At 39.4% G+C, this 25,147-nt stretch overlaps 1 protein-coding gene across 2 annotated transcripts; it reads right to left on the bottom strand.

The window, feature by feature from the left end:
- Window positions 1-1,434: 1,434 nt before the first annotated feature.
- Window positions 1,435-23,905, bottom strand: CSTF2 (cleavage stimulation factor subunit 2). 2 transcript variants are annotated; one of them, XM_068533660.1, is made up of 15 exons: window positions 23,831-23,905; window positions 22,505-22,583; window positions 21,994-22,163; window positions 20,812-20,948; window positions 20,197-20,316; window positions 19,966-20,103; window positions 17,494-17,617; window positions 13,371-13,433; window positions 10,784-10,843; window positions 9,995-10,136; window positions 9,031-9,206; window positions 8,588-8,865; window positions 5,019-5,129; window positions 3,814-3,939; window positions 1,435-1,662 (listed from the first exon to the last, which is right to left on the bottom strand). In XM_068533660.1, the coding sequence occupies exons 1-14, from the start codon at window positions 23,886-23,888 to the stop codon at window positions 3,817-3,819; spliced, it is 1,779 nt and encodes a 592-aa protein (XP_068389761.1). In that variant the 5' UTR covers window positions 23,889-23,905; the 3' UTR covers window positions 1,435-1,662; window positions 3,814-3,816. The 2 variants fall into 2 exon arrangements, with proteins under 2 accessions (XP_068389761.1, XP_068389762.1); XM_068533661.1 differs by lacking the exon at window positions 10,784-10,843.
- Window positions 23,906-25,147: the final 1,242 nt, after the last annotated feature.

Here is a 25,147-nt window from a genome sequence, read left to right as displayed (position 1 = left end):
TCTTGAAACTTATAATGAGTTCCTAAGGAGAAAGGCTGTACTCTTAGTCTTAATGTCTAAATATATTGACACTTCAAGATATGACTGCTGCTAAAATCAACAACATATCAAGGCCTAGAATATTCATGGAAGTAGGCAGAAAAGGTAATGATAATAAATCCTACACATAATCAACATCTAAGCCTGAACTGGGGATGAGCAAGATACCCAGAAAGCTCCTCAGCTGTTTTGAGCAAGTTTTTCTTCCTAGGTTGTAATATCAAGTATCTTATTCAGCAAATTTTTGTTGCAGTAAATAATGTTTATATATCAGAGGAGAAAATCCCTCAATTTTAATGTCTCTCATAAAGTTGATTATCTTTGCATTCTTTTGCTTCACAGGTAAGCAATATGCTATTACATTCTCTAAGCCTATGGCAGGCTTTTAATTCACTTGACCATAATCCTAACCCAGAGGCTAGGACTCTGAGAACATAAATAGGCTCAGGAGTAGTTCCAGTGGAACTTTACTAATTATTAAGGCACCTCTTAACCTCTTGAGGTTGGCCTGATGGAGAGAAATCATGTTTCTCCTTAATGCCACTATGAGAGAGAGAATACTAGGCTGGAAGAGCAATAGGTTAGAGCCAGTGGCACTGATTATGTTCACACCTATTTGAAAGGAAGCAGGCAGGGGCAGGCCTAATGGGCAATCTGACAGCTTATGCTCTACATTTGGTCCTCTTAAAATAAATGAGAAAAATGTAAAAGTTTTAGAGTTTCTATGTTTTAGTTTCCTAGAATAAATTTGGTTACTGGGTAGGGCTGTAGGTTAGTAATTATTTAGAAGGCAGGATGAAATGTATTTTGTTTGATTTCTGTTCAGTGTTTATTTCACCTTGAACATGTGAAAAATTAGTGGCTTTCTTAACTGTTAAGGTTGACTACCCAGACTGAAGAGTTTTCAAACAGACAAGAAAATGTCAACAGTCTCTTGCGTTGTTGACACACTCAAACCAGTGATCATACATCATCTTTGTCTTAACTCTGAACTATGCGTGTGAATAGACTTGGTACTGACCAAAAAATACATTTTGATATTTGGATTTTTCTAAACTAAATACACTGCTCTCCTAGGTAGGCTCTTTGCATGGTTGGCCTTCTGACCATTTTACAGCTCTAAGCACATGCTATTGTCTCCCAGTAGACTCAGAAGTTCTAGCAAGCTCTCAAAGGGCAAATATTATTCCTGTTGGAAGCAAACTAAGCAAAAACTAAGTTCCAGAAAACACTGTTTCTGAGAAATTCTCAAATATCATCAAGAAGAATAAATGGTTAACTTAAAAGGAAAAACAGAGCTATGGCAACATAATATTAAAGTACAATACTGCAGTAAGGGTAGAAAACACATGTAAGGTTTCACCCTTTTAAAAGCAAAAAGGTCATGTATATCAATTTGCAGTATACTAAAATTGTGTTCAAAGTTTATTTCAAGTCACAGAAAACATACAAACTAAGACAACAGAATGAACTGATTTTGTTCTGAGAGAAGGTGATGGGAGTCCTCCACCTGGCACCAATTTGAGTCATTCAAGGGTTAGGATGAAGTATCCATCTTTTTGCAACATTTCAACAAAGTTATGGAATTAATTTCCAGATTTGTCGCCAGGTAGTTTTGAAAACCTGTAAGGAAAAGTTGGGAGAAAGCCATCAGAAGTGGAGACAAAGTTCTCTTCCCCAAACATCAGGAAAAAAAAATTTAAAGGTGGGGGAGGGAGGCTACACATATGAGCAAATCACCAGGGACAGATCCCTAAGGTGTCTGCCTCTTGCTTCCCCAAAGTAATCATCCCTTACAGCGGAGTTTCTCAACCTCAACACTACTGACATTTAGGGCCAGAGAACTCTTTGTTACTGGGGGATGTCCTGTGCATTACAGGATGTTTAGCAGTATCTCAGGTCTCCACCCACTGAAAGCCAGTAGCACACCATACCCCCTAAAGCTGTGATAACCAAAAATGTCTCCAGACATTTCCAAATGTCGTGTAGGGGGCAAAACTGCCTCTGGTTGAGAACCACTGACCTGATGGTAATGGTACATAAGCCTGTCAGTGACAGCAGAGCTGGATCACAATGAGCAAGGTATAGGACGGAGGGAGAGCCAACATCTCGGCTACAGTATGCACAAATACCAGCAAATACACATTAAAACCTTCCCTGCATAGAACTACATACACAGAACTGCACAGAACTACGTGTGCGTACACACACACACACACACACACACACATATTAATGCAGGTTTAGTAAAAATGGTAAAAGGTGAATAAGGTCTGTAGTCTAGTTAACGGTAAGGTACCAAAGTCAATTTCTTCCTTTTGCACTATAAACCAAAAAGGTATGTGTACAACAGCTTCCCAAGATGTTATCATTGCGGGAAGCTAGGGGAAGGGTACACGAGGTTCTTTGTAGTACTTTCCCAACTTCCTGTGAATTTTTAATTATCTCAAAGTAAAAGATAAAACAAAAAACCTTGCCCTGTGGTTTATGTGCAAGGCTTTAAAATGAGATATCTTATAAGCAAGAATACACAATGAAAGAACTTTCAGAAACATTTTTACCTCTACTATCCCCAAACATAATTTCCTCACATTGTAGGGAATGCCTTCTCTGGCATAAATACATTAGGAAAAGTAAAAGAGAGGAATAGTTGTTTTTTTTTATATATCTATTCCTCTGAATATAACAGGTCTATACTTTTATAGGTCTATAATAGTCTATACTTTTACTGAAGAAAATAGAATGCCTTGGGTATCTGGACTAAAAGTGCTGGCCATACTGAAAGTCTACTCCATCCATCTACAACAGCTTCCCATTAAAGTTCAGTCATTTAAAGTCTAGATACAGATATAACGCACATTTCCAGTTTGGATGTTTTAACAACATTACAAATATGGATTAAAATACAATATATTTAGTAAAGACTGCTAGTTAGTGTAAATGAGTTCACTGTCATATCATATGATAATACATGGATGGGAATTATAATAAAGATGGAATAAAAAGCAGAAATTCAAAATGTGATATTCCAACTGATATTGGGACAATGTACATTTTAAACTGTTCTTAGAAAGCAGAATTGTTTATGAAATACAAGATGTTGGGGAAAAATTTTTTAAAAAGAAACGCCAATACATGTAATCAATTTAGGTCACATGACTATGTTCCTTTTTACCTGACTGATGAGCAAGAAAACATAAGGGCAGCAGTGTATAGCAAACTCTAAAATGTACAGGGACTGATGGCGATGGTGGACATTCACTACCTTAAATTATGTGCTGTAATAGTTTAACCTCAAAGTATTCAATGTAAAATAAATACTGGAAACTGAATGCTTATACGTTTTATTGAAATGGTTTGTATTTTCTTCATTTTGATGGGGAAATATTTTATTTATGTTATTTTATTTTGGAATAAAATAACAACTGATTCTGGAGGAATATACGATCAAACTATGTTTAGGGGTTATGAGATTGAGAGGGCAGAGCTTTTACCCTGAACTTTCTACATTTCTGTATTTGATTAATTTGGTTAAATTGATCATACGTCACTTTTGTCATTAGGAAAGAAAGGTTAAATTAGATTACAATCCATTCAATAACTGAACAAATGCCTATTGCCTTCCCCTGTCATGATAGGGACTGAGCTACTGAAGGGTGAAGGGTCTAGCCAAGAGGAGTGCAGGCCTTGGAGAGTCCTGTTGGTTAAGCTTGAAAGTATATATCCCAAATGCACGAGGAGCTTGTCTGACTCAGGCAGGGTAAGTCTGCTCACCTTTTAAGGCGCTCCAGTAGATTTCTGTATTTGTTCCTTTAAGATCAGGATACTCTGCCTCTGCTCAGGAGGCAGCATGGCGATCTGGTCTGCAGTTAGTTGAAGAACCTGCATGATCAAAGCAGCCTGTGCAGAGGAAAAAAAGGTAGTGAGTTTTAATGATGGCAGCTAAAAAAACACCACCAGCTTCTGTCCAAAAAGGAAGGATAGAGGAAGGATAGTTCACACACAAAAAACAGCAGGCCAAAAAAAAAAAAATCAAACCAAACCAAAGAAAAAACCAAAACCAGCTGGTGAGAAAAGGCACGATGAAAAACACAAGTACAATGCCTAAGATCAGAAGACTCAAAACAGACACCCTCATGAACCCCAAATTCTTACAGACTAAGGTGACACCTGTGAGCCCTGGGAAGTCTACAGTTTTTAATCCTGCTTTATAAGTTTCTCCTGGGACTTCCCTGGTGGCACAGTGGTTAAGAGTCCGCCTGCCAGTGCAGGGGCCATGGGTTCGAGCCCCGGACCGGGAAGATCCCACATGCTGCAGAGCAACTAAGCCCATACTCCACAACTACTGAGCCTGTGCTCTAGAGCCCACGAGCCACAACTACTGAGCCTGCGTGCCACAACTACTGAAGCCCACGTGCCTAGAGCCCGTGCTCTGCAACAAGAGAAGCCACCGCTATGAGAAGCCCGCGCACCACAACGAAGAGTAGCCCTCGCTCGCGCAACTAGAGGAAGCCCGCGCACAGCAACGAAGTCCCAATGCAGCCAAAAAGAAAATAAATTTAAAAAAAAAGTTTCTCCTTTTCACAAGTTTTAGCCTTTCCATCAGATATGAGCTCCCTACAATGGTCAAATATAGAAACAGAAAGATGTGCTCATGGGGAATCTGCTATTGTTTTTAGGGATAAGGTAAAAAAGGGAGGAAGAAAGGGATTTGGATTTCCAGGTCAATCAGGCCTGCACACAAAAAATCTACTGGCAGATGAGTCGAAATGTAAGATAAGCTGCCATTCACATACATCCATTTAAGAATTTTAGGACCAAGCCCACAGATTTTCAGGTGACAAGATCATAAAGAGTTCTAAGAGTAAAAACATCATTTCCAAAGGGACTCTGAAGACCCAGGACCTCCACATGGTGACTGTGAAAAGAGGACTCCAAAAGACTTGTGCATATGGAGGCAGCTGGACAGCATTACTTACCTTCTCATGGTCCTGCGGAGTGACTTGGTTCTGGCCAGGACTAAAGCCACCAGGCTGGCCTCCACCCTGAATGCTCGCTCCTTGCATGCCCGCTCCCTGCATGACTGGGACCTATGTGCACAGAGAGAGATGAAGAGAGATTTTCGGTACTTCTCATTTAGGTAACCAGAAGCCAGTAATAACAGCAATGTGAAAAAATACCTGATTGTGGATATGAGTTAAAAAAGCAAATTAATGACTCTGAAGATCATTTCCTACTGTTAGCATCAGCAGAAGGCAGGGTTTAGCCAGAGATCAACTAGCAAGTTGACAAATTTCTTACAATAGCTCCAGCATCATCAACAAGTATCACACGGCACAAGTGGATACCATCGAATCAAGCAAAATTCAGCCACATAAGCACAGCGGAAACTGAGAGCATTCTAGAAACTAGCACACAGTGGAAACAGAAACGAAAGCCGACAGAGTCTAGAATAATGTATGCTGGTCCACTGGGGAAGCTACATTCACAGGGATACCGCCTACCTCTAGTTCAATCAGACACAGGCCCTATCCCACAAGTAAGGCAGAGATGATCATAAGGGCAGAGGCAGAGAGGAGATGGGAAGGCCTCCAGGGAAAGGACTACTATTAGCCCAACATTTGCTTTTTATAACTTTCCTCAGAGAATATGCAGCAGTTGCTTTCTGTTATATACAGACCAAGAAACACGACTGACCTGAGTTAACAAAGTGCAGTTATATCATGCTTACTGGTACTTAAGATCTTCGACGGGTTCAATGTTTTGGAAGACAACGAGAACCCAAGGAAAAGGCCTCAGAGCACCTAGAATAACTGTTAAAAGGTCCCTATGCTGGATTTATGTTCACACTCAGGCATTCACCCAGAGCTTAGGTGGTACTCTTATTAAATACAAATTGTTAACAAACATGTTACCTGCTTCCCCAGCAGATGAGAAGCAGCAAAGCATGAAAGAAATGTGGATAAACCATTAGGAGCAGATATCATGACAGCAATGTGAAGAGCCAGGTGACAAACTGACAGTGAAGGATACCAGAAACCAAAACAGGAGATGCTATGCTTTCTATCATAGCCTATACAATAATGGGTACATTTAATGATGACCCTGAGTAATCAAAAATGATCAAAATAATTTTTTGTATCCTGTTTAAGAAGAGAAGGAAGTATAGTACACTTTATAAATGATGTTTCATTACAATAGTTTAAAAACTTGGTTGAATAATTCTATTATCTGGAACATTCATTTGGATGCATTAACTAATTTCCCAAAGACACCAGAGACATGAAGCATTAGTACAGCTTTGTACAGATTGCTAGAATATTATCACTTTCTGTTCTTTATCAATACTGAATCCGGAGACCAGTCTGAACCTTAATGAGCTGTTACAGACCTGAAAAATGGATGAGAATAACCTTTTTGAAGCTTCAGTCAATACTAATTTGAGGTACTGTAATGTGATCTAACCATTTAATAATGGCCACTTAAAGTTTCCAGAAGAGCCTGTTCTAGGCTCTCAAGTAATAATACAGCTGACCACATATCCAGGTTTGCTAAGACAGTCCCAGTTTAAGCTTCTGCCCCACAGTAATTACTAACAGCACTCTCAAATGTGTCCCTGTTTGGATAGTAAGTTATATAATCACCCTAGTAATAATAAGCCTTTTACCAACAAGTTTCCAACAAGGTGGACTGAAGTTAATTTCAAAATTTGATTTAAAATTATGAGTTAAGGACATAGTTAGGTTAAAAAACAAGGTGCAGAACAGTGAAAGGAGGAAAAAGTAAGAATACATGTATATTCATATTTGCAAAAAATAAGAATATATATTCTTATTTGCTAGAAAGATACATTATAATAAAAGTGATTATAGGAGATGGGGGTCACAAGGGAGACAGGTATGAGGAGGAAGTGAGGTTCTTACTGTGTATCTTTTGTACATGAGTGAATGTATTTTATATATTTATTTATAAGTAAACATATTAAACAATTTTTAAGAAGTTTGAAGATAAAATTATTTTCTCTACCTCAGATCTAATTGGCTTTATAGAATCTACTAATGAAAACTATAATAAACGTAATATTAGAGTAATGAGTTCGAGTACTAGCAGATAAAGGAGCAAGAAATTATTGATACATGGTCTTCCAACCATTATTTTCGACATCTTTCTCCAAAGAATTATTGACAGAACTATATAAGGACATCATGTAGTTATTTGTTATTTATCTCCCCACTAGAATATAAGCTCCATGGGGGCAGGACTTCGTTTTGTTCACGCTGCTATATCCCCAGTATCTATAGCTCTGTCTGGTACATAGTAGGTGCTCAATAAATATGTGTTGAACGACTGACTGAAAGCATAAAACCCATTTTTATTATGAGGCTACTGACCATAGAGGGTATGATAAAAATCAAAGCCCACAAACACATTTTTTTTAAAGTGAAACTTGAAAAACAATAGAGAACAGTTTTTTCCTACACATACCAGAAAACAACATATTCATATTTCATATTAGAGAGGAGGGATAGACACACATATACAACGTGCAGATAACAAGACAGAGTAGCATAGCGGAAAAAATAGTGGGTTTTATTCCTTGCTCTGCCACTTTTTAGTTGTGTGAATTTGGATAAGTCACCTGAATTCTTGGGTCTCAGTTTCCAAACCTATAAAATGAGAGAACTGGGTGACTGACATGTTCCATTCCAGCTCTGACAATACAGTTCTCTCTCTTGTGCATACACACACACACACACACACACAAGGGGAAGTAAGGCACAGAAGCATATGGAAGAGAGAAGAGATAAAGAAGTACATAGAGGAAGGAGGAAGTCACATTGAGGAAAAATGAAGGTGGAAGGGTTAGAGTGAAACGAAGGTGTTAGCGGAAAAACAAAACAAAACAAACCAAACTCAGAGGGAAGATACACATGTACTACCTCCCCACAACCAACTGGAGGGTAAAAAGGATGGAGATGAGAACACATAGACAATCATAGACCACCATTACACATAGCTGGAGAAAGCCAAATAAAGAGAAAGAAGAGATAAGAATTTAGTTGCACAGCTTTTAAGACAAGCATTAGTAAATTGCCTTTCAACTCCACTGTTCACTTTAGGCTATGTGATGAAAGTAAATTAAAATAGATTTCTGCAAACCTAAGATCAGCTAAATGACCACTAATAGCTCTTCATATGCTCTAATGCAGTGGTTCTTAGGGTTATACATTTGAATGATTTGGGGGAGATTTTTCAAATTATCCATGCCTAGATTCTACTGATGTGCTCTCTATCCCCTAAAATCAGGGATTCTGCTCTGAATGGAATTTGAAATTGTGGGACAAGGTTACACTTTTGGACTATAATCCTGGTAGTCAGAAAACCACCACCCTGAGGAACAGAGAAACTAAAGGAAGGGAGATTCTAATCTTACCCAAAGAGCTGAGAAAACAACCCAAATCAGAAAGCAGTAATAATCAGCCTCAATAATCAATTCCTGAATAGATCAAGATTTCACATAGAAGTGAGAAGTGAGTGTTACATATACCTGTCTGGATCCCTGGGGGCCAACTGTCCCCATGTTAATTGGACTGGGACCCTGGATTCCACTAGGTATAGGGCCTCTAGGGCCTGGGACTGGGCCCCTTGTATCCATGTTTCTGGCCTCCATCCCTCTGACGTCCATTGCACGGGCCTCCATTGCACGGGCCTCCATTGCACGAGCCTCCATCGCACGGGCCTCCATCGCACGGGCTTCCAATCCTCTAGCATCTAATCCTCTTGCCTCCATCCCTCGTGCATCTATGCCTCGGGGATCTCTTCCACCTATAAAAACAGTTGCAAGAAAACCACTGGGTAGCTGCCCACCTTTACTGCAAGAATAACCAACAATCAAATAAAGCATTCTGTATCCCAGATTGGAGCCTAAGACAGCACGTTCATCATGAGCCCACAACTACCAGTCAGTCTTGTGACGTGGTTTCCCCTTACCTCTGCCATCCAATGGTGGACCCCTCTGATCTAGCATGGGTCCTCTTGGCTCTGCCATTAGAGGTCTGGGCTCAGCTAATGGCCCTCCCCGCATCTCATGTGGGGGTGGGCCACGGCTGTCATGGCCAGGGACATGGTGCATGGGCGGACCCTGATGAGGTGGTCCCAGGTAACCTCTAGAGACGGAGAAAAAAATGTTATATTTCAAAACAGAACAAAACAATAAGAAAAAAGTGCCAACCAGAAGATCAGTACAATTAGATAAAGAGCTGATGCAAACATCAGTCTACAAATGCTAAGAGAATAACACAAAACAGGTCAAAGAAAAGCTATTGAGATGTAAATCCATGTATTCTAGAATTTCGTATTTGGTCAGGGCACTCAAATTAAGGAGGAATGAATGGATATCCATTATATATAATGAATACGCAGTAGGGTGCTTAAGAACATGGGTTATTGTATGGGTTCAAATCTAGGCTCTATCATTTATTAGCTGTGTGATCTTGGGCACATTTGCTTAACTTCTCTAAGTCTCAGTTTCTTCATCTGTAACATGGGACTGATATCAGTATCAATCTCACAGGGCTGTTGTGTGGATTTAGTGAGATGATCTCAGTAAAGTACTCAGAGCAGATTGAGAGGCATAATCCCCACTAATATCAATTATTATTATTATTGCTATTACTAGTATTACTACTAACAATAAGCAATGTAAGTTTTTCCTGTTTAGACATGTGTGCTAGAATTTCCAATTTCTGAGGATGGAGTAGCAATGGTTAGTTCAAAATGACATACTCAACTACATAGTTCTGCCCAGGAAGTGCTTCACCTTGGACAGTGGCCATGAATATTTATTTATCTTTTGAAGTAAGCAAACAGGCACAACTGGTATGAAAAGACTTGGTTCTCAAAGCAAGGGGAAATTCTGATTCCTCCAGTCTTTTCCTTCTGTGTCAGTGCTTACCTAGGCTCTACCTCTCCAGTTACAGAAAGTAAAGTGCCTCCGCGTGGGTCATTTGGAGCGTCTCCCAACAGACCTCGAGGAGTTGGGACGTTGGCAGGCAAGGGCCCACGCTGCATAGCTGCTCTGGGGTCTTGCATCGGCACTGACAGGGAAACAAACGGGGAGGTACTGCTGTGAAGGACATGTAAGGCAAGAAGAAATGACTCTATATACCACTGACAACATAGTTCAGACCCCTTAGAGTGGGTGAAACCTCACCGCAACAGACTTCTCTTGCAGCTCAAGAACAGAAGCAGGGTGTAGGCAGAATCTGTTCCATGTCAGAGGTATGGATGGAATTATGTAAAGAACAAACTGGGGAGCAACCTGCCAAGGCCTAGCACTGCAACCTGAAGAAACTTAGGCTTCTGGCTTTGCTTATAATCAATCTTACTTCAAGGACCAGAGTCACAAAAGAGAGGTAGGGTCTTGGCATATGTGAACACTGCCATGGCTCTGCAAGAACCTGCTGTCTCCTTACAGACTGCTATTCCATCCAAGCCTCCTGACACCAGTAGGGAGGGAGTACAGCCTCAGACAGATGCCCATATCATCCATGTTCTCTGCCCTGTGTGAAGAGGTCAATCTTAGGCTCGTGGCCCCAAAAGGAAAAAATGAAAAAACAAAAAAACCCAAAACACCACCCTTTTGGGTTCCGAACGTGAGGATGACTGCCAAGCAGCCCTTGACCTCTCAACGTCCCACCCTGAACACCACAAGCAAAAGGAAACCCGCAGATACAATGGGTACCTTGAACTCGCTCAATTGATGCAGGCCCGGTGGGTCCCACGGGCGAGTGCTGTAGGGTTCCTAGGCGAGCAGTAAGTTCAAAAGGAGAAAGAACAGACACTTAAAATAGCTTGCGCACACATGCAGAGGCACACAGACACTGGAGATTTACACATATAAGTTAAAGAGCCAAGAGTTCATTAGCTTGCCCTGGGCTACAGAATCTTCCTAAACTATATGAGCTTCTTTGGGATCTGAAACTGTTCTGCTTTGATGAGATTGCTTCCTAAGGTAAAACGTGTGGGCCACTGATTTTATCTGGGCAGGAATAACCAGCCACTTTCAATTTACACCTCTCCTACTAGGATTCCCCTTAAATCTTATGATACTATGAAAAAGAGAAACAAAATATAAAAAGGATGCTTCTGAAACTCCAGTTAGGCAAAGAAGGTAAACATATTTTCATAAGCAAAAAATGAAAGAAATTGCACTGAATCTGGAAGGCAAGATTTATTCTGGAAAAGCCCATTAACAGAAGTGGCACAGTATTATTTTTGTCATAATTTAAAGCACAAAAATGTCTGCTATCAAATGGGGAAATGCAGTGAATGAACTTTAGACAAAGAAAGAGAATATTACTCCTCAAGAAGTACTCTGCCACTGTAAGTTTTTGATAAACAAACATCATGACATCAGCAAATAAAGACTAATAAGATGACAAGGGCGCCAACACTAAACAAAGGTGGCAGAAGGCAAGAAAAAGTCTCTTCTTAAACATCTCATTGTCTCTTTTCAACATTACAAATGTGTTAAAGAAGCATGGATTGCAGGAAAAGAATGACAAACTGGGTACAAATGAAAGATTCTTGCTTCCTCTGCTGGGTACTAAAGGAAAAGTATAAAAGAAAAGTCTCATTTTGTCTCTTCATGAAGACATCCTTGATATACCTTCAAAACTCAAGTCATTTCCCTTTGTTAACTTTTGACCAGAAAGGTGAAGATAACTGTATCAAGAAGGAAGATGTCTTTTGGAAGTATGTATTAAACAAAGTTTGATTTATTGATGGCTGGGGGAGAGGTAGAGGTATGACTGAAACTTCTAATTCCTTCTCACTACTGCAAAAATACTTTGGGGCACATACACGATCTACTGATAGCGGCCGAAGGGGGTGGGGCACAACAGCATAAAAGCATGGTCTGCTCAGATGAGGTGTCTGGACGAAGAGCTTGTTCCACTGTCAACTGCCTGACAAGATTATTAGCTCTGTCACTTAAGCAACCAATATCAGTATACAAACCATAGACAAGGAGTATAGTGCATAGGCCTATATCTTAGTATTTTGCTTAAAAAAAAAAAGGGTTTTGGGGAATTCCCTGGCGGTCCAGTGGTTAGGACTCAGCACTTTCATTGCCATGGCCCAGGTTCAATCCCTGGTTGGGGAACTAAGATCCTGCAAGCCACATGGCGTGGCCAAAATAAATAAATTTACAAAAGTTTTTTTAATGGGTTTTACTTATAGACCATATGCTAATAAGAAGTAACTTAAGCTTCCCTACACTTGTCCAAAGCAGTTCTTTCTCATCACAAGGACACAATGAATAAGAACAGAAGACATTGGAAGGAAACAGAAGCAGTGTGATTGACAGAAAGAGGATAGATTTCAGAGTCAGAGACTTTGGAATCTTAGCTCTGCCACTTATTAGCTGGAAAAGAAGACGAATGCACCAAGCCCAGGCCACGTTACTCAGATACCAGTATTTACTTACCATGTCCCCTTGAGGAAGTAACTCAGAACTCTGAGCTTCCAGCTCTTCACCTGAAAACTGAGGTGCTGCCACCTAACTCACAAGGTTGTTTATGAAAATTAAAGTGCATGGCCTATAAGATGCACTCAGTTTTACTGTTAGTTCCTTCTGTTTTCTCACTCTCTCTCTTCCTGATGTTGGTTTCAACCGAATCACTGCATTTTCTTTTCTTCAAACTCCAGTAACATAGAGAAATAACGTGGACATTTTGGAGCGGCTGCCACTGTGGTATCCAGTGTTACTGCCACAGTATAACATACACTTACCAAGCAGGCTTCACAGATCTTTGACCCCCTCCCAGTTTTCTCTGGGGTTGAAATTTAGTCTTCCACATACCCAGTCACATATTACATGGTCATAATTAAAATTCCTTACTCAGATCTCCATAGAGGGAGTGAGAACATGTAAGTAGAGGCATTAAACTATCAGGAAAAGGCGACATAAATTAAATAGAAACAAAGGATCCATTTGCTTCATCATCAATTCTTGTAGAGCTGGGCTCTGAATCACTAGAAGTCAAGACAGTGCTGCCCAACAGAATTTTCTGCAATGATGGAAGTGTTCTATATCTGCAATATCCAGTATGGTATCCACTAGCCACACGCGGCGACTGAGCACTCAGAATGTGGCTACTGTGAATGAGGAACTGAGTTTTACATTTTACCTAATTTCAATTTAATTCAATTTAATTAATTTAATATTTGAATAGCCACATGTGGTTAGTGGCTGCCATATCTGATAGTGCAGATATAGAACATTTCCAAGTCTAGTCCACATTAATCGGACATTAATATTTATTTACCTTGTCCCCGCTCCATGGACACTGGTCCATTTCCTGGCATTCCAACCTGGGCCTGCATTCCTCCTAGAAGATAAAGGGCAGGAAAGAAAAACAGAAATTAGGACAGCGGGGAAAAAATCTGGACAGTGGCTGAGTTAACAAATTTCCTCTTTCTGCCCCACAAGCAGAAACCTATAAAGGAAGATCATAACTACCACTAAACAATGCAGTTATACAGAAGATGGAGTTTGTTACTGTACTTTATTTAGCCTTTGGTAACAGAAAAGTGAGTTAAAGAAGAATTCGCAATCTCACTGGTTACCAAAACCTTGGCAGGGAGTTCTGTAATATAGAACAACGGCACTTACCCACGTACCTCCTCCCACAGGAGGCACTAATGTTTCCAGTGTACTTTGTAAATGGGTGGGTATACTGTTGCAGTTTTGACAAAGATTTGTGGGGGCACGCCTGGCATTTTATGAGAAGCCAACAGGGATACTAGATGTCCTGCAACATATGAGACAGTTCCGCAAAATCAAGGATTACCCTGTCTTGCAAAACTTTCAAACGTCTTGCTAAACATTCACACAAATGGAAACCTTTTTATAGTCATCTGAACTTAAAACTTGTCTGTTTTATTTGTAAACAAAGCACTTCTTTGCCCAGTTTTTACACACACACACACACACACACACACACACACATTGAATTTTCCAAGAATGCAATTACTGAGTAAATTATGGGTATTGTATCTTGTTTTGTTAAGAACTTTACCAAGAGTTTTCATTTTCACCATTCAGAAAATCACATCATCAATGTCAACAGTCCTTGTGGTATCTGAATTGCCAAAACAACATACCTGGGTCTGTCTTTTAGTTTTATAGTATTGGTGCAAGCATCTGACTGCTATTTATTGTTTTCTAGTGTAGTTGTGCTTGAGTACTTGCATATTTATAATATTCTTTTACTATAAATTAATTTCCTTTTACTTCTCCTTTATATTATAGTTAGGGTAACTATACTGATTTTTTTTGGAAGCCATGTTAAGTATGCTATGTCACCTGTGCATTTCATTTCAGGATAGTAAAGGGTCACTGCAAGATATGTTACAAAAAGGAGCCACTGGGTCTAATAGTGTTGAGAATGACAGGTCTACTCTAACCAGCAGGGGTATGATTGCTATACAAAGACTAAACATGTACCATAAGTCCTTGTCTGGTCCTTCCCACATAGCAATAATTCTGTTTTCCTCAAAGGAACAATATATGCTGCGAGTGGGGAGAAAAGACAAGCTGAACTGTTTGCAGTTCATTAATACTCACCTAAAATACCCAAGTACAATACATGTCACATTCTCTTATCCCACTTAACATGCCAGGAACCAAAGAGCCATGAATTAAGAACCTGAGTCTCTGCTAGCCCTACCAATGCTACTAAGTAATTGTCATTTTGAACAACTGATTTGATAAAATTAACATACCCTCAGGCTTCCGCATCTGTAAAGTGAACGAGTTTATCTAAACAGTGTTTTCTCAGAATGTGGTCCGCAGACCAGCAGCGTCAGCATCACCAGAGACTTGTCAGAACTGCAAAGCTCAGGGCCCTACCTCAGACCTGCTGAATTGGAAAGTCTGGGTGTGGAGACCAGCAATCTGTGTTTTAATAAGCCCTTCAGGTGATGCTAATACACACTAACATTTGAGGTCTAAATGATTTCCAAGCTCTCTTCTAGCCATAACATTCTATGATTTATTCAGACCACTCATCAAAACAATACAAAAATTTAGGATCTGAGGAAAGGAATGGCAGAAGGCAACATAGGTAATTTATCATACTACACTATCACATAATGGCACTTTTATCTATATGGACTAGCTTCCCAGAAGTGGAATTGGCGGGTCAAAGTGTATATGAATTTTTAATGTGAGACTACTTTCTTAAAAGGCTGAAAAACTTCACATTTCCACCAGCAATGTATACTACCACTCTCCCCACCAATATTAAGTGTCATCTCTGAAACTTTTGCTAGTATGATGGGTCTAAGTAAAGTGAAATCTCATTATTTAATTTGAAATCCCCTGAATATAAATGAATGTTTTTGTTGCCATTTGGATTTGCTCTTCTATGATGTGCTCTTCTATAAAGTGCCTACTCATTTCCTTTGCCTACTTTTCTACTAGTTTGTTCCCCCTTCTCATCAACTGCCAAAGAGCTTCGTACAGGGTATCTCAAAAATTGTAGTGAAGTTTTAAGTTTCGATAACTTCAGAACTATAAATGCTACAAACGCATAAAAAATATCACTTGAAAATTCAATTATTTAAGTTCCTTTTACACTTACTTTCAACTTTTGTATTTATTAATTCCCTCTTCTTGGTACCTTGGTTTTTTTAAAAAATTATTTTTCTAATACTTTAGAACTAGCAGAGTTCCTTTATTCTTTAATAAGGCACTTAAGGGTATTCATTTTCTTTTAAGTACTTCTTTCACTATTTCCTGCACTTTTTTGTATGAAGTGTACTACTTTTTGTTGTCTTTTAGATAATTTATAAATTTTTTATTTCCTCTTTAATTCAAGGATTACCAAGAATATGTTCCTTAACTTTACAAGTAAAGGTTTTTTCCAGTCACCTTTTAATTATTTATTTCTAACTTTATTGGCTTATAATCAGAGAATGCAGCCTGTAAAATCTCTACATTTTAAAATTTGTTTTTATTTTATGGCTAAGTACAAGGTCGTTTTTTAATGGGGGGGAGTATATTCTCCAATCAGAAGATATAAGGCTCCCTCTCTATATTAAATCAAGCTTATTGATTCCATTATTTTATTTCTCAACATCCTTACTTATTTTTTGTCTATAGATTTTTTTGTCAAAGTGTGGTCTACAGATGACAATGATCCACACTGTATGTTAACAGTTCGTGACTGTTAACTACAGAAATGGAGAGTAGACACTTTTATAGCAACTTGACATTGCTGTGACATCCAAGTGCATGACGTGTACTTGTCTCACTGAACAGGGTATAGACCAGTTTGGGTGTTTTTCAACTCATGTAATGAGCTGCATATGTCATGGGTTGCACACTTGTCATGTGTAGTAGGACCACATTACAACTTCTGATATTTTAAGGTAAGCTAGGTACCTATAACACAAAAAAATGTATAAAACACAGAATCTATTTCTTTCAAAGAAAGATAATTTAAGTTTAATGGTAACTCTATAGGATAAGTGAAAATCGTGAGTTTGCTGAAATTTATTTGAAAATCCCTTCTCCCATTCCCTGTCAACTTAGCTCTTTAGACTGGTTTCTCTATAAACCAGAACAATTTAAGGCCAAATTATTGCCCATTAGTTGTGTTGTAGTCAATCTAACCCAGATTAGATAAATTAACAAGAAGTGAGTTTGTTGTACAAAAAACTTTAAATACTGATACACATCATATGTTCATACTGGTATTTTATATGAGGAATCACTTATTTCACCCATAACTTTTTAAGTTATGATTGTTAAATGACGAAAAGCTACAAGCGTAATATTAATTCCTATATACACAATTTTAGTGAACATATTAGTTTTTAGAATTCTTTGTTCCTTTTGTTGTTTGGTCTAATTATATTTCATGAAATCCAATGTTATGTTTGTTACATATAATAACAAATGTGACCAGGCATTTTGCTTCTGGTTTTTTTCCCGCATGTATTTTTTAACCTAATCTGACAGTCTGGCTTTTAGTGGGAGAATTCAGTCCATTCACATTTAGCAGAATAATGACTATATGAGATTTTATTCCTTCTACCTTAACTCTATGTTTATTATTACTTACTTCACAATGTCATTTCCTTTTCTCTGTATTTGCTGGCTTGGTCTAGTTTCCATTCATTCTATTTTTCCCCTCGTTAACTTGGAATTTTACTGTACTTTTCCAATTTACTGTTCTTTCCTCTGCTCTCATAATCAGATATATAGGATGTGTATATGAGAAATCAACTATTTCTTCCACCTAGGATATATACTGCCTAGCTATACATTAATTTAATATCAAGATCTCGTTGCCACATAATAATTTGGCTACACTATGCCATTTGCTATAACAAAACTCTAGCAAAATACCAAAACGGTGAAAATTCTAAATGAAAACGTACCTCCAGGAGCTAAGGAACCAGGCCCAGGTCCTGTTACAGTGGCTGGTATCTGCCCTGGCGCTGCAACTCCAGCCTGCAGAGAAGCTTGCATCAGAGGAGGTGCGCCATTGACATGCATTCCACTCTGACCAAGAGAAAAACCAGAGTATGTATATGCCTCTGTGAAGACTCAACACACAAAGTCTATGACCTTAAAGAACTCTTCAAATTGACACCCCCAAATATTCTACCAAATACCCTTTTCTGACAGCATGACTCATGCAGCATTAGATTTATAACACACTTTGAACAGAAGCTGCAATACATGCAATGAGCCTGGTTACATAGAACACGATTACGACAGACCATATTATAAAAGCAGAGATTGACAAGTCTTATCTGTGTGGTGAGGCCATATATAGCACCTATTTGTTGACTTAGAGACGAGGGCCTGGCAGTAAAAGTTTTTTAAAAAAATGCCTTGAATGCAAGAAGAAAGAAATGAGGACTTTAAAAAAAAAAACCAGAACTGCTGGTAGTCTACATTTTTAAGATGGAAAATTTTCTTTGACCAATCTTTTCTCATCGCTGTCCTCAGAAATAATTCTAGTTGGGAGGGGGATGTAAAATTTTTCTAATGCTACATTAAAGCTCCTGGAGAAAAAGGGAATGTTATGTTTTCATTTGTGCATTCCCAAAAGAACTGAGCAGTCCCTTGGAATAGAAAAATAAAAACTAAGATATATATAAATGTTTTAAAAATCACATATATTCTCAGAGAACACAAACAAAACTCTAGAATAGAAAAGAGGAAACTGTATAGTGAGGTGGTTAAGAGAAAACAGGCTATGATGTCAGACAGAATCAGGTTCAGATACTGGATTTGCCACTTAGATTGTTATTTTTGGAGCAGTTAACCCCTCTGGACCTTAATTTATTTCCTTTCTATTTCTGAAAAAGTATTTATTGAATCAGAGCAGGGGATGGTAAACTATGACCCATGGGCCAAATCTGGCTCACTGCTTGGTTTCATAAATAGTTTCACTGGAACACAATCATGCACATTTGTTGATGTACTGTCTGTGGTTCATTTCACACTCCAATGGCAGAGCTGAGTAGTTACGACAAATTCCACGACCTGCAAAGCCAAAAATTATTTACTATTTGGCCATTTAGAAGATGTTTGCTGACCCTCACCATAACTTTGTATGAGCCATCCACGTTGTTTACCTCTGCCAATCTAACAGGTGAAAAATGATAGCTTATTGTACTCATTCACATTTATCTTATTTTGAGGTTGAATACTTTTCATACATTTAATATATATTTGTATTTCCATTCTTATGAACTGTTCATGTCCATTGCATAGTTTTCTACTGGGTTATTGGTAATTTTCTTACTAATTTATAGGAGGTGTTTTTTAATATGAAAAATTTCAGACATATTAAGTTGTATAGAGAATAAAATAACCATACAGCTTAGGAAACAAATCACATATATAATTGAAATCTCCTGTATGGTCTTCCCCATTGCATCCTGTATCCCCTTCTTAGACAACCACTTAAGAATTCTTATAGATGTTTCGAAATTTTATGTAAACCATTACATACTAAACTTATTCTTTGCAACTCACTCAACATGTTCTTGGGATATGTACAGACACATACATCCTGTATTTTGGAAATATTTCCACATTCACTTATTTTCACTTCTGTATGGCATTATGTTTTTGAGTTACCTGTGTTGATACCATGTATCCTAGTTCACCTTAACTGCTATATGAAACTACATTTTTGAAAGTCATTCATGGTGACACATGTAGTTTATTTAACTGTTGTAGAGTATTTCATTGGATAAATATACCACATTTTCTCCATTCTTCCATTGCTGTACATTTAGGATGTTTCCAATTTTTCACTATTAAAATGTGGCAATAAACATTCTTGAATATGACTAACGGCCCTTAGGTAATCAGCCTGCTGTCCATCACGTGTGTGGCAAATACTTTTTCCCAATTTGTCATTTGTCTTTGGTGTTTATTTCTTTTTCTCTGTACAGAAATTTTTCAGTTTTCAAATATACCAATTTTTCATGGCTTCAGGGTTTTGTGTCACACTTGGAAAATAAGCTTTACTTTCTTCATCAGTAAGAATGGAGATGTGAAGAGTGCCGACCTCATACAACTGCTCTAAGTATTAAATGAGATAATGTATATGGAATAACAAAGTGCCAACCACAGTGCCACACATGCACATACACACAAAATCAGCTTATAAAAAAAGGGCATAAAGGAAGGATCTCTGTTTTACAAACTTGGCACTAAATCTGTATTCATTCAGATGTCATGTACTCTGCAACCCTGTTAACTGCTTTTATGCCTGGAAACTGAAATTATCATCTCTGGCTGCTCACCATTCTTCTTCCAATATATCCTCCTAAAATGAAAATGACATTTTCAAGGCAGTTAAAAAATGTTAAGGGATAAAGTCCTACCAAAGACTGGGCCTGAGGGGCCTGAGGATTCTGCTGGTTCATCGACACATTGGATCCTGAGCCAGGTCCGGCACTGTGGACTGTCTGAGGGTTGCCTGCAATCAGTGTTGGGATATTTGTCTGGCGGTGCAGAATTTTCTGAAAAGTGAAAAGACAAATCTATGAGCTGTCTGTTTCCACCCCACTCAAGGTTTACCCTAGCATTTCCATAAAAGAACCAGAAGCACTCACCAAGGCAATTTCTGGATCCACAATTCTCATCACTACCTGGGCTTGTAGCAAAGCATAAGCCAGTTGAGGGTTCTGAAGCAACATGTTTCGTGCTTCCTGAGGACTATTCTGGACACAGAGCTGTGAAGATAAACAGATTCATCATCAGGTTCAAAACTTATTACTCAGAAATTGACAGTGATTTAGAGCTATTCCCATCTGAGAAATGTAATATTCAAGAGGCTTTTAAAGCTATTATCAGTTTTTACATAGCACACAAAATCTTGGTCATGGCAGGCAAGAGAAGGAAGAGGCATTTCAAATACCATAATACCACCATTTAGGAAAAAAGCCACATTTTAACATCTACATTTGATATCTATGGGCCACAAAAACCCTGTCAGATTGTGTAGGTGTGTTTGTGTACAAAAAATGGAAAGCTCTTTGTACAAAATATACAATACACTGTGCACATATGGAATACTGAAGGTGCAAGAAATGTTGGTCAACAGGCACACTTTCTATTTGAGCTCAGGAAATCATTTCCATTAACTCAATGTTAATTTCCATTAACATCAATGACTCCTTGAAGAGTTGATATGCTATGATTTTCCATAACCTAATGCCTCCTCTTACCTTCATTTGTTTCATCAGCTCAAACATCTGCTCTGGTGGAAGACTGGCAACTGCTTTGCTAATGGACTCAGGGGCATCCTCAGGACTGATGGTCTCTCCATAAGGTGACTCAATGACAGGGGCACCAGTGCCAAGGCCTGATTGGGAAGAAAGTACAAAAACATTAAGGAGGCAAATTAAAGAGCTAAATCATTTCAAGTATCTACTTTCCAGGGTTGCTGTAAGGACCTGTTGATAACTTTAAATTTTCTGCAGCTTAGAAATAAGTGACTTCAGGACTTCCCTGGTGGTGCAGTGGTTAAGAATCCGCCTGCCAATGCAGGAGACACGGGTTCAATCCCTGGTCTGGGAAGATCCCACATGCCACAGAGCAGCTAAGCCCGTGTGCCACAACTACTGAGCCCACGTGCCACAACTACTGAAGCCCACGTGCCTAGAGCCTGTGCTCCACAACAAGAGAAGCCACCACAATGAGAAGCCTGTGCACTGCAACGAAGAGTAGCCCCTGCTCAGTGCAACTGGAGAAAGCCCATGCGCAGCAACGAAGACCCAACACGACTAAAAATAAATAAATAAATAAATATTTTAAAAAAAGAAAAGAAAAGAAATAAGTGACTTGCAAGTCTTTTATTTCTGTGGAGGAAAGTGACGAAGTATATTTTCTACTCTCAAAGGAAAGCTGAGACCAGGATTGTATAGGTGAACAATGTTAACATAAATTAGGGACTAGGGATATCCATTTCCTTTCACAAGTCATTTCAGAAGCAAAAGTTTCAAATAGAAAAAAATTCTAATTTCAAAATGGAATTTCTGGATCTATTACCTCATGAAAAAAGCCATGAGAATGCCTCAGTATCCCCATCAGTTACAGATCTGGCAACATAATTACAGGAGTGGCAAACACTAATGACAGACATAGTTAACATAACTAATGGCGTGGTAAACCTGTAACTCATCTTCAACTGGAAATGAACTCCTTGGCAATGGAAGGACTTAAATCAACTTTACCTTATTTCTCAAAGATACACACTTCCCTAATACAGGCACCTCAGGTGGGTCAGGTAAAGAAGCTGTGTGGCTGATAACCATTTCAGCAGATGCTAAAACATATCATTAAGTGGAAAATCTTCATTGTTACATCTTTACTAACTCATGTTGCACACAGCTTGGGTTTATACTCACTCTTCAGCTCTTCTTTGTTCTTTTCGCTGGCAGCATTGTCCACTCGAAGTGCTCTCCCACTGAATTCACGCCCATTTAGGTTTCGCATGGCACTAAGTGCTGTCTCCTGGTCTTGGTATTCACAGAAGCCATAACCTTTTGGCTTTCCTGTCTCCCTATCATATACCAACCTGGAGAGCAGAACCAAGTGTCAGGCACAAATGTTACATACACACAGGGTTCCCACTAACATTGCCATGTTCTAATTTGATCTACCGTAAGACAAATAACCTTATCGCTCTGTCTCACTGAAATATTTTTCACACATCTTTTTAAGTGAAAAAAATGTATCTTTTAGTAAAAATGAATGTGAATTGTATGGTATGTGAATTACATCTCAATAAAGCTGTTACAAACAAACAAGAAGAATACATGTGAAAACTCACCAGTAAAAGCCTTGCCATTATTACTAAGGGCCAAATTTGTGGTGATTTTAAAGAAACTTCCACCAAGTGGTAAAAGGGGATCTCACCTGAAACTAACAACAGGTCCAACCTCAGAAAAGATGTCCTTTAATTGCTCTTCAGTAGCCTCATATGGAATGTTCCCCACTAAGGAAGAAAATAGATAACATATCAAAATTCTGAGTTTGTAACCTAGATCTTTAGTGAGAAAGTATCTACATATATCACTGCAAATTTAACAACTGGTTCAAATACAGTTGTTACAAATACAGCGTTCCTCCAATCCTGGTTCCAGGGTACTCCCTTAGACAAGATTTTTTTTTTTTTTTTAGAATAACAAAATAAATTGTGGTTTATTCGTTCAATAGAATACTAACAGCAGTGACAATAGTCACAGCTATATAGACAAGATTTCAATCCTGTCTGCTGACTTTATTTACAAGAGAAATAAACCACTTAGACTAAACACAAAAGGTGTAGGCACTCCTAAGTATCAGTTCTCAGACTTAACTGACATGTGTTAGATTTTCCTTAACTATGGTGAAAATAAATACTTAGGCATTAGTATTTACCTGAAGGTGTTTAAGTCTTATCAATAACTACTAAAAATGTCAATATTATAATTTTTAAAGCCGGCTCATATGTCCGTATTTCTACATATACACGCACTCAAAGGAGAATGACCATGAATGTACTGGAGGATGTTTAAAAATTGTTGTAACTCAACTATACTTCCATAAAAAGAAATTATTCTGAACTGTTTTGTCATGTTCCTTCCAAAAGATGCTTTAAAATCACCACACATACTTTAAAATAAACAACTTATTTTGGTTGAAAAGATTACTCAGAATAGACTCCACCCTCTTTAAAATTTCTTCGATGAGGTCTTAGTCGTTCATTCATTCATTTATTTACAATCCACCTTAAGACGCCGGGTAGTCGCTACCACTAATGACGAACTAAAATGTAACGGGTAAAAAGCAGAGGATGAAAGCCCTTATGAGAGAGCGGGAAGTGGACACAAGGATCTATACCCTCAGCACACAACCTGTATTCTGGGACAGGGGGTGAGAAGTAGTACGGGACAGTTGCCATGAGCCCTCACTTCTGGATAATAATTGAAGCTCATGAAAAGAGAAACGCATATAAGCTGAACGCTGGTTTAACTTCCTCAGCCACATGGTGAAAAGGCTGCGAAACCTCGGGGGAAGGGGAGCATCACTTTGCCCACGAGTCCACCAGGCTGGCCACCCCACGGGATAGGCAGGTCGAGCTGCAAGCCCGACCCATTACCAGCTCCCGCGGAGATTTGTGAGGTGCAGGGGGGCATTGCTCGCCGATCCCTGTCTTTTTCTGTCCCTCCCCGATGCTTGGCTCCACCGAATTCCTCTCACCGAACACCGAACGTAGAGAACGATCCACCGCAGGGTCTCTTACAGTCAAACCCGCCATCGCTCTCTCCCAGCGGCTTCCGGTGCGCCAGAGCACACTTCCGTACGGCGCGTGAGCCCAGCGCCGAACACGCTTCCGTACGGCGCGTGAGCCGGAAACTCCTGGGCCAGAGGGACGCAGGGTCCCTCCCCCGGCGTTATCCCGTCAGCAGCCGGCACGCGTTACGTCCACGAGAGCGCTACTCCCCCAGCTTCTCCCGCGCTGGGCTCCCGCCTGAGAATAACTTGGTTCTGAGCTGGAGCTCGGCTGATTTGAAGGCTTTTAGTATGTAGAATTTCTTATTACTCATTTTTTTCTTAGGCTAACGCAAGTAATTGTCGACCACAATAATGAGGCGGCGGCGGCTTTACCATGGTAACAGGGAAGTCATATGATAAACAACCATGGCATTTTCATTTTAGTTCCGCCCTGTTACGGGAGGGAAACGCTTGGCCCCGCCCCAGCGGCGTGCGTTTTATTCTTTTGCAAAAGCTGTGAACCTTCGGGGCGACATGAGGAAAGACAGTCGCGGCAGCCTAGAGAATGAGGGGCGCTCAACGTCAAGGCGCCTACATAGCTGAGGAGATGGGGAGGTGAACGCAGAAGAGACCCCTACCTGCTCTCGTGCAGCCTCGGGGCTCCAAGTGTTTTGTGGTGGTGAGGGGGCGGGGCGGCGGAGGACGTTGGCAGGCAGGGTATCAGAAAACTTCGGAACAGAAAATATCTTTGACCGGTTGTACGCAGGAAGCAGCTAAGACATGATTTTAACTCGGGTTGCTTTGGCTCCAGAGGCTGCATGTTTAAGTGCTGTATCTACTGCCTACCAGTATAACTCAGAATTTTTAATGGCGTAACTTTTTTTTTTTAAACCGTTTTTGGAAAAGAACTTAGAGCATAGGGCCTGGTGATGGTGGATCACTGTCTCATAATAATGAACCACCGAAGAATAGGTTGAGGCGCTTAGCCAGGGCTTGTTATGCCATCAGCCATTTGTGGAGAATGGACTGTTGGTTCTATCACTTCATCAACCACCCCTACTGGTTATAAAAGAAGACATGTGTACAAGGGGTATTTCCTAAGCTTTTGGTTTTTTATATTTGTATTTCAGTTATAGACCATGTGCCTGTGACCCCATGTCTCATTGCTGTTGTCCATGAGGGTCTTTTCCCTTAATTGCTACGCTCCCAGAGTGACACATTCCTTTTGCCTCCAGGTTGTAGCAAAATGAAGACAGAAGGTGTTGTCTGATGCTGTTGTAGGTATTATGACTGAACCTCAGT

This window comes from Eschrichtius robustus, chromosome X, assembly GCF_028021215.1.
Source record: "Eschrichtius robustus isolate mEscRob2 chromosome X, mEscRob2.pri, whole genome shotgun sequence".
NCBI classification, from domain to species: domain Eukaryota; kingdom Metazoa; phylum Chordata; class Mammalia; order Artiodactyla; family Eschrichtiidae; genus Eschrichtius; species Eschrichtius robustus.
Note: the sequence above shows the minus strand (reverse complement) of the source record. Positions and strands in the feature narration are given on the sequence as shown.